Here is a 15,125-nt window from a genome sequence, read left to right on the forward strand (position 1 = left end):
GGTGCATCCAAGGCCTACCAGGGGCTGCAGCATATCTTTTGCCACCCCTGGCTGGCTATCTAAAATTGACACAACTGGCTGATCACTCAGCTGGGGCAAGGTGGTGTAATCACCCCTTGCTTAGATATAGTATGCCTATATCTAAACCTATCTGGACACATATAAACCTGTGAGCCACTCCTATGGCAGGCCTTAACAATCCTGAAGGCAGAGTGCGTGGTTTAATGTGAGATGGTGCTCTAGCATGAGCTGAGCCTGTCTGCAGCTGTCGGGACCAATTCCCTTAGCTGTTCCGGGATAATGCCAAACCATATACTATTAAGTGCATTATAATCCTCGCGGTTATATGTCAACTTTGGTTTGGCTTTATCAAAACATGTCGTGTAAGGTGTCATACTATTTGGAATACTACCCCCTCGCCAGTCCTGGCGACGGGGGTAGCATTCCACCCCTCTAGAGGGGACGACATGTTACTTTTGCTAAAACGCGGTTGATTTTTAAAAGAGCCTCAGATGCACAAAATGGATGCTTCTGCCACAGACACATGTCTTACCTCCTGCTGCTGACCGAAACTCAGCAGAGGAGGCCTGGACAAAGGATTTCCTGTCACAGGGAGGTGTGACACCACCCCAGACAGGAGATAGTGGATTGTAGCAGGGAGGTTTGAATGAAACCAGACAGTGCCTGGGGAGCACAAGGCTTTCCCTTGCATAATCCGGTCAAACCAGTTCTGGGGCAGCCCAGCCCCAGCTCCAGTGAGACCTGGACAAAGGAAAGGGGGTGTAACCACCCCCCTTCCTGGTCCCACCCATAGGGGAGGGACCTAGCAGGAGATCCACCCCTCAGATTGGAATAAGAGTGGGAGCAGTGCTAATGCAACTCAGATCATCCTGAAGAAACATAAGAAACGAATTCTGGACCCTTCGACTTTCTACTCAACGCAGAAGACTGAAGAATCTCCCTTGTGGTCAAGGAGTGACCACCCTGTGCAAACAGGCAACATCCAGCCCTCGACCCTTGCTTTGTTGCAGTTCCCGCCGGAACTCGAGCGACAGAGATCGACGAGATCAAGCTTGCCTGCCTTCTCCCAGCCCGATCCACAGTCCCTGCAGAGCTGAGACCAGTGGAGGCGACCGGAAGCGTGGGGCACGCCATCTTGAAAAGGCCACGAGACGCTGACCGTGCAGCCCACGAGTGATCCTCGAAGCTGTGCACCGGGATCTGAGAAGCCCCCACCCCGAGCTACACTTGCACCAAAGCTACCCCCTCCACACTCGACGAGTGCTGCGTGGGGCCCTTCTGCTTGTTTTGGCTCGACGCGTTGGCCCGGTCACTTGCCAGCTGGCTTGTGGCCCCTGTGCCGACGAAACTTGAAATACGACTTGCTTTTCTGGTTGCTCCAGATCTGCACCAGCTCCTGTGAAAAGGAGCCCCCACTCTGACCCTCCTGGTTCGAGTGATAAGCAATCTCCCGGTTCCGCGTGGATTGCTTTTGCCAAGTGCTGTTTGCTGCAATCTTGAAGCCGACGGTGCTGACGGCGAGAGCCTACGTGGGACAGATCGTGACCCGCTCCTGGACGTCGCAGATGCCCCTGAGCCCACGTGACAGCGGAGAGAAGCCTATCGACAACCACCTGATTGCGCCCGACATTGCCTGGTTCCGTCCTGGTTCCACCCTGGTCACTGCTGAGTGACCCAGACTCTGTCCCCTCTGCTTTCAGGTACTTTTCTACTTCGATCCACCCTTGGATCGCACCGGACACTTCTGCTTCACATCGCCTGCAGCTGCAACAGCTCCAAGCACCAAGAGCCTGCGTGTCAAAACCCGACGCCACTTCGACCCTGTGCACCCACGGCCTGTGGGTGAGGTAACATTGCAACGCCAGTGTTCCCACACTGGTACACACCTCTAGGGTCTGTGTCTTGAGTTTGGTTCCTCTAGGTTCAGCGGAAGTATCTTTTAACTCACTTTATGTAACTTTTACGCACCATTGACATTGCATTGGTGCGAGCCGCACTTTCCGTGCTGCACCCGTCTCCTGTGGGCTACTCCCGACTTCAGCATTGCTAGTCCTGACTGCTCCCAGCGAATCTCTAGGCCCTAGGCCTAACCATTGTTCGATAAGTGTTCCCTATACCACTGTTTTAGTATATGGTCTGAGTGGCCACCCGCCCTCATCCATAATTGTGCAACTTTATATGTTTTACTGTGCTTTTGATTTAACGCTTGTGCCCCTTTCCTCATAAAGAGTACTGGGGAGTAATTTAGAAATAAATACATATATTTTTATAATATATACTTGTGTGGTGTCCTTTCATTTGATTACAGGATTGTATGTGGTAAAACAGCTCGCTTAACACGACCTCTTAAGTTAAGCCTTTAAGGCTGCTTAGTCCATGCTACCTCTAGGATAGCTTGTCTAACAAGGTTGACTTACAACCAGACATCTTTGGAGCTTGTTTGGACTGTTACCAAGTGGTTCCAGAATTGGAAACACTACCTAACAGGCCAACTTCTCACAATGTGTTATTAAATTCTGAGTTCAGGGATACTAGATACTTATGTCCTATATTGTTCCTATGGGAAGAAATGCTGGAAGCCACTGTAGCCAGCATCCCCCATGTTAATCTATGGAGCAAGATAGCCTTACAATAGTGAAAAACGAAAATGGCTGTAATTCACTACCAGAGCATGTAACCTGCACTAGTACATGCTATACCTTTTACATACACTGCACCCTGCCCAGGGGGGTACCTTGGGCCTTCCATAGGGGTGACCAATGTGCACAAAAAGGGAAGGGTTAGGCCTGGGCAGTGGGGACACTGACCAGGAGGACATGGCAGTTCCTAGACTGCACACAGGCACTGCAGTGGCAGGCCCGAGACACCATTTTAGGGCTACTCATGTGGGTGGCACAATCAGTGCTGCAGGCCCACTAGTAGCATTTGTCATCACCAGCCCTGGCACATCCAGTGCTCTTTACTAGGGACTTCGTGGTGATACAAATATGCCAATCATGTACATCCAATCATGATAACAATTTACCTAGGGAGCACTTACACTCTGGCACTGATCAGCAGTGGCAGAGTGTCCAAAGCATCTAAACCAGCAAAAACGAAATCCAGCACAGCATCAAAAATACAGGAGATAGAGGTAAAAAGATGGGGGGAAACCACGCCAAAGATGCCAGGTCTAACAATCACACTATGGATACTTTTACACATTAGTAAGGCCTGGCTGACCAGAAGAGTATGTTTGCAAATCATGTGTTTGATTGCATTTTTAAAAGGGGTAACATAATTTAACTGCAATATTTAAATATGCAATTGCAATGTTTAAACATTGCCAATTTATTAGAATAGTGTGAAAAATTCAATGTGTGCCCTGATTATGTATTATCTTACCCTGGGGAGAGTGGGAAGGGGTGCAGCTTTAAAAAGATTAAAGATCACTTCTTTAAGGGGAGTTTCGGTTTGTCTTTGTGAAGCCTTCTGGTGTACAGAGAACACCTACCGTCTTTGCTTCTCACTATGCAGTGTTTACCCTGCCACCGGAATTCCCTGCTGCTTGAACAGAAAAATATGTTTTAACCTATTAGTGGGATCGTTTGTTCAACAAACACAACACAAGTAGATTTAAGGAAATGTAAAGAAGCAGGTAGTAAATCTTATTCCCATATAATGTTCTGTTCAATAGAGCTTAGAACATGTTATTTAACAGTTACTACTTCATTGAAGTTTGCATAATTCTTAATGTGTAGCTTTCCATAATCGTGTGTTCTACCGGATAATGGCACAGATGTATATCTGTTTTGTAATCCTGTGCTTGTAGGATTACAAGTTACTGCAAATACATGCACTTTACTTCTGTCGGCATACAATGGCTGTCTATCTATGTATCTTTCTTGTGTATATGAGCCTCAATATCAAATTTGTGCAAAAATTCTCACCTGATTTTATTTTGTGTTTTCCATAGATAATATCCCAGTGTTTAAGAATTATTAAACAGAAGAACCAACCTTCTGGTGTACAAGGAACTTCAATGATGAGAATGTAATCCCAAATTGTATCAGGACTGATTGTATTTTTTAATCAGAAATTTCATGTTCGAATTTGCGGAAAATGTTGAACCTTTGTTCTCTTGTCATATCTTTTCTGCAAAGTCTTTGTTTTCCTTTGAAAATGAAAGCATACGGCTCAAGCCAAAAATGTTGTTTCTGCGTGTTTCGGTTGCGCCTAGAAAATACATGAATGATGCGTACCTATTGTTTGTACACACAGAGGTGTGATTTGTGAATCTGGTACATATACAAAGTAAATGCACATTGATCAGTTTTACAAATGAGCAGTGCCTAGTGGTATCCCAGTAATATCGAAGTGCTAATAAGTGGTTTCAGTTACTGAAGTGTTTATGCGTTTGCAAAGCCAGTGAATCAGACTTTATAAGGCCACTGTTGGAAAGTGGGTGATTAGTAGTGCTAAATATGCACCCATCACTGGCAATAAGGCCACTTACACAGTATAGGGCGCGGAATAGGTCTCAGTATATTATTCCCAATGCTCAACCCAGGGTAGCTTGGTTGCAAGCAGTCTGGCTTAGGTTAGGAGACAGGTATGTAAAGTATTTAAAAACATCAATTCAGTAAATAATTAAGACACAACACATAATAGAAATTCAACACCACTTTATAAAAATAAGAAATATTTTTATCTTTAGAATGACACCAAAAGGACAAATAAAACAATGTAGGGAGCCAGAGATATGAATTCTTAAAGATTTAACACTATATAGCACTTAGAAACCTATGGAGCCACTCTGGGATATCTGGTCATGCTTGACCGGGACAAAGTCAAAGTTTCAGGCCGACTGTGAGGGAGCCCTGCTCGGATGCAACTCGCAGTAGCCCTCAGTCAGAATTTTATTTTGTGACTTAGAAACTTTTCTGGAGCTTTTTCTGCAGATGTCCCTCAATGCCATTCACCAGTCTGGATTCGGTGAGGGTTCATCAGCTTGCTACCCAGGGAGTTTCTGGTCAAACTCTGGAAGTCTGACTCCCAGAGCTTGTCAGCGATACAAACCAGCAGGTCAGGCTGGCTTGCTGTTGAAGGTGGCCGACTTGGCTCTCACGGTTGAGTCAGTCTGCTTATGGAGCTTTCATCCTAAGTTGCTCCAAACTTCTGGAACGTCTTCCTGAAGTTCCCCTTCAGGGTCCAATGTGTCCAAAACACAATCCAAGGGTCTGGAATCTCCAAGATTGTCCTTGAAAGGGTGGGACCATTATTCTCACAATATACCTGGACAAAACCCTTACAAATCCTCGGGACGCACTCCAGGCAGGGGATTCTTGCTGGTGATGGTTCAAGTGAGCTCTGGTAACCTGTAGCTTGCAGGGAGTCCACTCTTTATTCCTTTTGAAGCAAGGTACATCCAAAGGGCTGTAGTTCCAGATATCGCAGCAGGCGCTGTCAGTCAGGATGCAGGACCTGATGGTAAAAATCAAGTTTTCAGCTCTGCAAGCCTCCTTCTTCTTCTCTTAGTTTCAGGTAGCAGTTCTCAGAGGCTCTGCACCTCTCACATATTTATTCAGTGTTCTCTGGAGACATACAGGAGGGCACCCTGTCCAATAAGGTGCAGGGCAAGACCCCAAGGTATGACATAATCTTCTCCCATACGGAGCAAGAACTAGTTAAACCAACATCCAGAATGGCTCATTTCCATAGCTCTCCTCCCCATTCATCTGCGAATTCCTCCCTTACGTCTGCTATCTGGCTGGGTCAGAGGGGCTGGTGGGTAGATGGACCTCGTTCAAGATGTTTGGGGCAGCGGCCAGGGCGACTGGCTCCGGATCCTGGGCTCACAGTTCGATCCCCCAGTGCCCACGGCAGTCCAGCCCAGCACCATGTGACTCTGGGCAATAGCTCGCTTAATCTTTCCCACAGCCCCAAGGGCCGGGAAAACCTCTCCGGAGGTAGCTGTTCGCTTTACAAATACAGGACATTTACATTTGACTACCATTCCCTGCCTATCCTATTTATTTTTTGCAGCTTCATGCTTTACGACCCCTCCCCCTGTTCTGGCATTCCTATGTTGCAGAGCACTCTCCAACAGATAGCCTCTCTCTGGGTGAGCCCCTTATCACTTCAGCAAAGCAGCCTGGCTAATCCTATTAACTCTGACCAATCAGGGAAGACCACAGGGAGGCTACATTTTAGCTTACAGACCAGAACGTTTTACACCTTATTTTCTGTATGCTTTAGGATAAATTAAATAGTGGCATATTGTTGGATTTATCAATACCATTCTCCTAAGTCCTTGAATGATATTTTTCAAGGACTGTGAGCCAATTCCTAGCAATAGTTATGCATTCATAAACTATTGCCATGTTATCCCATGGGGCAAGGCATCTACTAATGGGGAAAGAGCAATGTGCAATTTCTCCATCATCAGGGCATATAAACCATCTTTTATGAAGGCCCTACTTATAGTTACATGACCCCCCCCCCCTTAGGACACCTAGGGGAGACTTCAGGGGTCATGAATAGGCAAATATTGTGTAAATCCTCACTCCACAGTTCTTCTAGCACCAAAGTTGATTTTGGTACGCACCTTACTACAATAGGGAAAGGGAAATGTGCAGTTTCTCCATCCCCAGGGAATATAAATATATTTTATAAGGGCTCTCATAATTATATGACACCCTACGCCTAGGGCACCTAGGGGTACCTAATATGCCAAGGTGTTGTAGATTATCACTTTTTAAGTGCCCCTACTGCCTAGGTTGAGCTTGGGCACAAGTTACTTTTAAAAACAGTGCTGCAACACAGGGCTGCTTTTAAAATGACCTCAGGCGCTCTACAGTGCACACATGCAAGTGCAGAAGGGGCTGCTGGCCTCTAACCTACCATGCCCTATTATATACTAGAGACTTATTGATAGTTTTAATCCTTCTGCTCTAATATCTACTAGAGACTTATAAGGCATGTCATGCCAATGGTAAGTGTACCCTAATATATAGTGTACCTTATTGGGTGTGTTCGTTTCAACAGAACAGTGGTTGCTTTCAACATAGCACTGGACCTGCCCAGCAGAGCTTAGGGCAATCTGAGTCAGAAGCACACCATCCTGGCGTCTCAAATTGGGCAAAATGTGGGGTGATACTGCAAACAGGTCCTAATTTCTAACAGCCATAAAACACATTTTCTCAGTGTACAAAAAAGCCTAGTTACGAGTGCCCTCAATTTAGGGTGGTAACTGATTTGCAAAAGGGCAATCTGTTCCCATGGCTATTGTGCCAGACAGCCTCAGAGGGAGTCGACAGTGGTCCTGAGAATCCATTGCATGCTGCCTTGATATCTTCCCATACAAGAAACTTTTTTTTAAACAGTACCTACCTCACTTTGTAATATATACGGGCTACTTTAATAATAATAAAAAAATGTTCACCATTTCGGAAAGCAAATGCAGAGTGATCTGCTGTCCCTTGCATGCTACTAGCTTTGTGTTTGCAGCCATTTACAGGAAAGTGTCAAATTCGACCTAACTCATTAATATTCTTTAGGTACCTTGTTTTGTTGGCTCCTGTGAATGAGTAACCATCCTGCAAGTTTCTCAGGTCCATGCCTGGTGTGCTACTCCAGTTCAAGTTTTTTCCTTGAATTCTGTGACATGTAGTCATGCTAATTCCCTTATAAAACAGGACTACATGCCCTAAACAAAAAACAAACAAAAAAACAGGACTGAAGCAGCACATCACACATGAACCTATCTTGGCAGCTATGTAATCATTTCAGATACAATCTGTAAATACAGAGGTTGCATTGTAATTTACATCCCTGTTCGAAATGTAGTCGGTTAACGATTAAAGCATCTCTGACTTGCAAATGTGATACTACATTAGGCCCTAGATAAGAACTTCCAAAGTAGTAACTGGTTATCTTCCAGAAGTCCTGAAATAAATGTACTACATGTATTCAGTGCCGAACTTACACCCAGTGAGCCAGTAGGTGGGGCAGTAAAATTCTACGTTCTCTGCAAGGTTTTCAGAACTTACAGGAATGGGGCATGTATGGGAACATCATGTATTTTAGTGGAAATAAATGCAAGTAGAAACTAATTTCTTAAGGAGGAGTTTTCCTAACCTACTAAGGGCGCAATTACGATCTCGCTAGGAAAGCCCTCCGTACGGCTTGGGGATGGAGGGCTTTTCGAACGGAACGTTCTCCGTGAGTCCGAATGAGTGAGTACGATGCATCCATATGCTTACGGACTCGGTTCGCTCTGACTTCCATTGAATTCTATGGGAGCCTGTGTACCGATGCGTACACAGGCTCCCATAGCAAAAAGAAGTGGGTGGTTAAAAGCGTTCACCCTGTGGCGGGCACACCATGGCGGCTGTCCGAATCGTACTTGCTCGGTCGGAATCTGGCTCCATTGTGCGGTACGATTCGGCTACAAGCAAGTCGTATGGACAGGATCGGACTCCGGAAACGATTTGGTCGATGTGTACGTGATACTCGCATCGTACTTGGTCGTTCGGACCTGTGTACGATTCGGTTGGAAACCAGGGCTACGAATCGTATCTGGGAAAGCCAAATCCGATTCAGAGGCCTTCCGAACTACATCGTAATCAGGCCCTAAATGTTTGATATATGCAAATGTGTGCATTATGCACATCTATGTAATTAATAAACAGGTGATTTCCGAGTGTGAGAAATACTCCCATTACAAAACAACAGAAGATAGGTGTCACAACAAATAGTTCCTAATCAATTAATGTGAGACAATTCATTATAATACGCTTTAGGTTTGTGTATCTAATCAATTCTTTGTAGTGTATTATGCGTTTATTCATGCAAAAGTGGAAATTTAAAAAGAAACCATGTACACTTAACTGGCTGCTCTTGAGAAATATGGGTATTTGCTAAATACAGTTTATTTTGTGACTTTTAAATGTTGGCATACTTTTCATAATTTCTATTAAATACATCCCAAATTATAAAAAGTAATCGACTTGACTCACATATTTTAAACTGCTTTAGATTTTGTTACAGACATCTTTGCTTGCTAAGTGCAAAACAATTAACGCATTAGTAATGTTCAATTATAGTTTGGCTTTGAAGGTTAGACAGCTCATCCTGGCTGCTCATCCTGGCTGCTGAGATCCTCATTTGTCATTTGGTTAATCACAATGTTCTCATGCTGGATCATTTCCTGGCCCTTCTGTTTTGATGCCCATGCTTACATCTTTCTGTCTCTGGTTTCCGCTCTTTCATATAGTTTCAACTGAGGTCAGTGGTAGAATGTGTGTGTGATGTACAATGCATTTTTGCAGTCGGAAACAGACTGATTTGCAGAATCATGCCTTTTGCGACCACAAAAATGCTTTTTGAAATATGCAAAAGCACAAATTGTGTTACGGTAACGTTACCAAATTGCAGTTTGTTTTAGCAATACAGTATTTGGGAGGGGCATGTTTAGGGTGTCCTTTCCAAATACCAAATCGGTATGGTATGTATTACTGTTTTGCGACCGAAGTCTGCTTCAAATACAGTAATATTTTACAACCAGTTTAAAGGTGGTAACCCAATCACAAAGGGCCCCCTTTGAGAATGTCAAGAAAATATTTTTAGAGCAGGCAGTGGTCCCACGGCTAGCTTCCTGCTTTTTAAAAATGAAACGTCAAAGTTCAAATATATATATTTTTTTTACGCATCCCGTTTTCCTTTGAGGAAAACGGGCTGCATTAACAAAACAAGTAAAAAAGAGTCTGCTTCATTAAAAAGCAATCAAAGACATGGTGGGCTGCTGACTCCAGCAGGCTTCCATCCCTGTGATGGCTGCGATTCCTAATGGGTAGCAAATTGCGACTTACTTCATTAATATTTATGAGGTAGGTTGATTTTTGACTTGCTAGCAATCGTTATTTCAAAGTGGTATGTTTTCTTACATCAGGAATTTCGATTTCCTAATTGCGATTCGGTAAAAATCGCAATTAGGAAATCCCAATTCTAGATTTTTGTACATCTGGCCTCAAGTTGATTGGGGTGGATTTCTTTCCTTGTGCTATCTTCAGATTCGTTAATGAAGCATTTATTTGGTTTTATATATTTTTATTTTTATTTGTGATTGACATGTAAAGATTAGGAAGTGACTAGAAAATACTTTATTATAACCCAATTCTACTTCGTTTTGATTTGTACATTTTTTTTCGTGGTGCATAAACAGATATGAACAAAATGTACATCACTACCTACCTATACCCAGATACTCGCCTGGATACACTTGTGGGTGATAGGGTGCCTTACAAGTACAAATAACAGATTGTACAGAAACAAGAATTAGATGTTGAAGTATATTTATTTAAAGAGGCATTAAAACACCATTGAGTTATTTTAGGTGTTCAGTACAGATGTGAAATATTAATTTTAAGAGTTACATGCTCTTAAACCCAAGTAGTTTCCAAATGGCACAATATGACATCACAGTGATGTTAAGTAAGTCAATTATGATGCCACCAATGGCCCCTATAATATGACTTGTAAAATGTAATATTGACTGTGCATCTCAAATTATTCAGCTAACATTTCAATTAAGGAAAGTCCTGTAAGACCCTCTGTACTGATTGCCTAGCTCAGTGATGTGCAACATGGATTTCGGCCCTTACATAGCACAGAGTCTGCTATGATATCTTCCACCGAAGAGATATGTGTCCAACTAGACAGTGGAGGAAAAACTATATTGATCCTGCATGAATTCTCAGCCGCGTTTGACACGGTGAACCACCAAATACTCATCCATCGCCTGTCTGAAATTGGAGTCATAGGATACTCAGATCCTACCTTACTGTCAAGGAACAAACAATAGTTATGGGATAACATAAATCTCACCCCTACGCTTTGCCGTGTGGGGTGCACTAGGGATCCTCATTATCGCCAACTTTGTTAAATGTGTATGTCACTCTATTGGCAAAACTCATATGCTCTCATGGCTTCACAACCAGTTGCTACTCTGACGATCCGCAAATAGTTGTGACTCTATCTTCAAAGCCTGAGGATCTGGCAACTAAATATAACAACTGTATGGCCCACATTATCAGGTGGATGCAAGTAAATTGCTTGAAGTCCCCGGGAGCTTGTTTCCTTCCCAGTGTAAGAATTGGCTTTTGTAGTTTGGTTTGCCCTGTTCCCATCATGCACTGGGACAGGAACAGACTAATTTGCATACAGCCAGGTTCTGAAACTGGGATGGTGCAGTGAGCTAAAAAACGGTGTTGGATCTAGCCCTGATCTCTTGACTGGGTGAGAGCTTTCTGTTTAATTCAGAGACTCTGTCCCTCACCACCCCTTGTTGTAAATATTTTTGTCCACCCTAAGCGTGGAAGGGTATTCTCAGATGTGAGACCCTTGCTCATTGCACCATCAGGATTCAAGCAAACCGGGCCGAAGACGGCTGTAATGCCAGAAACCGGTCCCCGGGAGCTTGTTTCCTTCCCAGTGTAAGAATTGGCTTTTGTAGTTTGGTTTGCCCTGTTCCCATCATGCACTGGGACAGGAACAGACTAATTTGCATACAGCCAGGTTCTGAAACTGGGATGGTGCAGTGAGCTAAAAAACGGTGTTGGATCTAGCCCTGATCTCTTGACTGGGTGAGAGCTTTCTGTTTAATTCAGAGACTCTGTCCCTCACCACCCCTTGTTGTAAATATTTTTGTCCACCCTAAGCGTGGAAGGGTTTTCTCAGATGTGAGACCCTTGCTCATTGCACCATCAGGATTCAAGCAAACCGGGCCGAAGACGGCTGTAATGCCAGAAACCGGTCCCCGGGAGCTTGTTTCCTTCCCAGTGTAAGAATTGGCTTTTGTAGTTTGGTTTGCCCTGTTCCCATCATGCACTGGGACAGGAACAGACTAATTTACATACAGCCAGGTTCTGAAACTGGGATGGTGCAGTGAGCTAAAAAACGGTGTTGGATCTAGACCTGATCTCTTGACTGGGTGAGAGCTTTCTGTTTAATTCAGAGACACTGTCCCTCACCACCCCTTGTTGTAAATATTTTTGTCCACCCTAAGCGTGGAAGGGTATTCTCAGATGTGAGACCCTTGCTCATTGCACCATCAGGATTCAAGCAAACCGGGCCGAAGACGGCTGTAATGCCAGAAACCGGTCCCCGGGAGCTTGTTTCCTTCCCAGTGTAAGAATTGGCTTTTGTAGTTTGGTTTGCCCTGTTCCCATCATGCACTGGGACAGGAACAGACTAATTTGCATACAGCCAGGTTCTGAAACTGGGATGGTGCAGTGAGCTAAAAAACGGTGTTGGATCTAGCCCTGATCTCTTGACTGGGTGAGAGCTTTCTGTTTAATTCAGAGACTCTGTCCCTCACCACCCCTTGTTGTAAATATTTTTGTCCACCCTAAGCGTGGAAGGGTATTCTCAGATGTGAGACCCTTGCTCATTGCACCATCAGGATTCAAGCAAACCGGGCCGAAGACGGCTGTAATGCCAGAAACCGGTCCCCGGGAGCTTGTTTCCTTCCCAGTGTAAGAATTGGCTTTTGTAGTTTGGTTTGCCCTGTTCCCATCATGCACTGGGACAGGAACAGACTAATTTGCATACAGCCAGGTTCTGAAACTGGGATGGTGCAGTGAGCTAAAAAACGGTGTTGGATCTAGCCCTGATCTCTTGACTGGGTGAGAGCTTTCTGTTTAATTCAGAGACACTGTCCCTCACCACCCCTTGTTGTAAATATTTTTGTCCACCCTAAGCGTGGAAGGGTATTCTCAGATGTGAGACCCTTGCTCATTGCACCATCAGGATTCAAGCAAACCGGGCCGAAGACGGCTGTAATGCCAGAAACCGGTCCCCGGGAGCTTGTTTCCTTCCCAGTGTAAGAATTGGCTTTTGTAGTTTGGTTTGCCCTGTTCCCATCATGCACTGGGACAGGAACAGACTAATTTGCATACAGCCAGGTTCTGAAACTGGGATGGTGCAGTGAGCTAAAAAACGGTGTTGGATCTAGCCCTGATCTCTTGACTGGGTGAGAGCTTTCTGTTTAATTCAGAGACTCTGTCCCTCACCACCCCTTGTTGTAAATATGAAGTTAAATACCTACAAAACCGAAGTTGTACTGTTTGGTAGGGACATCTCTTTTTGGAACTCCGCCTGATGGCTGGAAGCAGCCGGACCTTGCCCTTTACTAGTAAAAAAAGGTAAAAAAACCCAAGTAGTTTCCAAATGGCACAATATGACATCACAGTGATGTTAAGTAAGTCAATTATGATGCCACCAATGGCCCCTATAATATGACTTGTAAAATGTAATATTGACTGTGCATCTCAAATTATTCAGCTAACATTTCAATTAAGGAAAGTCCTGTAAGACCCTCTGTACTGATTGCCTAGCTCAGTGATGTGCAACATGGATTTCGGCCCTTACATAGCACAGAGTCTGCTATGATATCTTCCACCGAAGAGATATGTGTCCAACTAGACAGTGGAGGAAAAACTATATTGATCCTGCATGAATTCTCAGCCGCGTTTGACACGGTGAACCACCAAATACTCATCCATCGCCTGTCTGAAATTGGAGTCATAGGATACTCAGATCCTACCTTACTGTCAAGGAACAAACAATAGTTATGGGATAACATAAATCTCACCCCTACGCTTTGCCGTGTGGGGTGCACTAGGGATCCTCATTATCGCCAACTTTGTTAAATGTGTATGTCACTCTATTGGCAAAACTCATATGCTCTCATGGCTTCACAACCAGTTGCTACTCTGACGATCCGCAAATAGTTGTGACTCTATCTTCAAAGCCTGAGGATCTGGCAACTAAATATAACAACTGTATGGCCCACATTATCAGGTGGATGCAAGTAAATTGCTTGAAGTCCCCGGGAGCTTGTTTCCTTCCCAGTGTAAGAATTGGCTTTTGTAGTTTGGTTTGCCCTGTTCCCATCATGCACTGGGACAGGAACAGACTAATTTGCATACAGCCAGGTTCTGAAACTGGGATGGTGCAGTGAGCTAAAAAACGGTGTTGGATCTAGCCCTGATCTCTTGACTGGGTGAGAGCTTTCTGTTTAATTCAGAGACTCTGTCCCTCACCACCCCTTGTTGTAAATATTTTTGTCCACCCTAAGCGTGGAAGGGTATTCTCAGATGTGAGACCCTTGCTCATTGCACCATCAGGATTCAAGCAAACCGGGCCGAAGACTGCTGTAATGCCAGAAACCGGTCCCCGGGAGCTTGTTTCCTTCCCAGTGTAAGAATTGGCTTTTGTAGTTTGGTTTGCCCTGTTCCCATCATGCACTGGGACAGGAACAGACTAATTTGCATACAGCCAGGTTCTGAAACTGGGATGGTGCAGTGAGCTAAAAAACGGTGTTGGATCTAGCCCTGATCTCTTGACTGGGTGAGAGCTTTCTGTTTAATTCAGAGACTCTGTCCCTCACCACCCCTTGTTGTAAATATTTTTGTCCACCCTAAGCGTGGAAGGGTATTCTCAGATGTGAGACCCTTGCTCATTGCACCATCAGGATTCAAGCAAACCGGGCCGAAGACGGCTGTAATGCCAGAAACCGGTCCCCGGGAGCTTGTTTCCTTCCCAGTGTAAGAATTGGCTTTTGTAGTTTGGTTTGCCCTGTTCCCATCATGCACTGGGACAGGAACAGACTAATTTGCATACAGCCAGGTTCTGAAACTGGGATGGTGCAGTGAGCTAAAAAACGGTGTTGGATCTAGCCCTGATCTCTTGACTGGGTGAGAGCTTTCTGTTTAATTCAGAGACTCTGTCCCTCACCACCCCTTGTTGTAAATATTTTTGTCCACCCTAAGCGTGGAAGGGTATTCTCAGATGTGAGACCCTTGCTCATTGCACCATCAGGATTCAAGCAAACCGGGCCGAAGACGGCTGTAATGCCAGAAACCGGTCCCCGGGAGCTTGTTTCCTTCCCAGTGTAAGAATTGGCTTTTGTAGTTTGGTTTGCCCTGTTCCCATCATGCACTGGGACAGGAACAGACTAATTTGCATTCAGCCAGGTTCTGAAACTGGGATGGTGCAGTGAGCTAAAAAACGGTGTTGGATCTAGCCCTGATCTCTTGACTGGGTGAGAGCTTTCTGTTTAA

At 44.6% G+C, this 15,125-nt stretch overlaps 1 protein-coding gene across 1 annotated transcript in view; it reads left to right on the plus strand.

Moving 5' to 3' along the window:
• LOC147747372 (methylcrotonoyl-CoA carboxylase beta chain, mitochondrial-like) overlaps positions 1-9,002 on the plus strand; it is a 299,929-nt gene extending 290,927 nt beyond the window's left edge. The window contains exon 12 of the mRNA XM_086953849.1: positions 3,977-9,002. Within this exon, the coding sequence (XP_086809975.1) occupies positions 3,977-4,057 (81 nt within the window). The 3' untranslated portion in view covers positions 4,058-9,002. The remainder of the gene's footprint in view (positions 1-3,976) is intronic.
• Positions 9,003-15,125: the final 6,123 nt, after the last annotated feature.

The sequence above is a fragment of the Lissotriton vulgaris genome, chromosome 1_1, assembly GCF_964263255.1.
Source record: "Lissotriton vulgaris chromosome 1_1, aLisVul1.2, whole genome shotgun sequence".
Taxonomy (NCBI): domain Eukaryota; kingdom Metazoa; phylum Chordata; class Amphibia; order Caudata; family Salamandridae; genus Lissotriton; species Lissotriton vulgaris.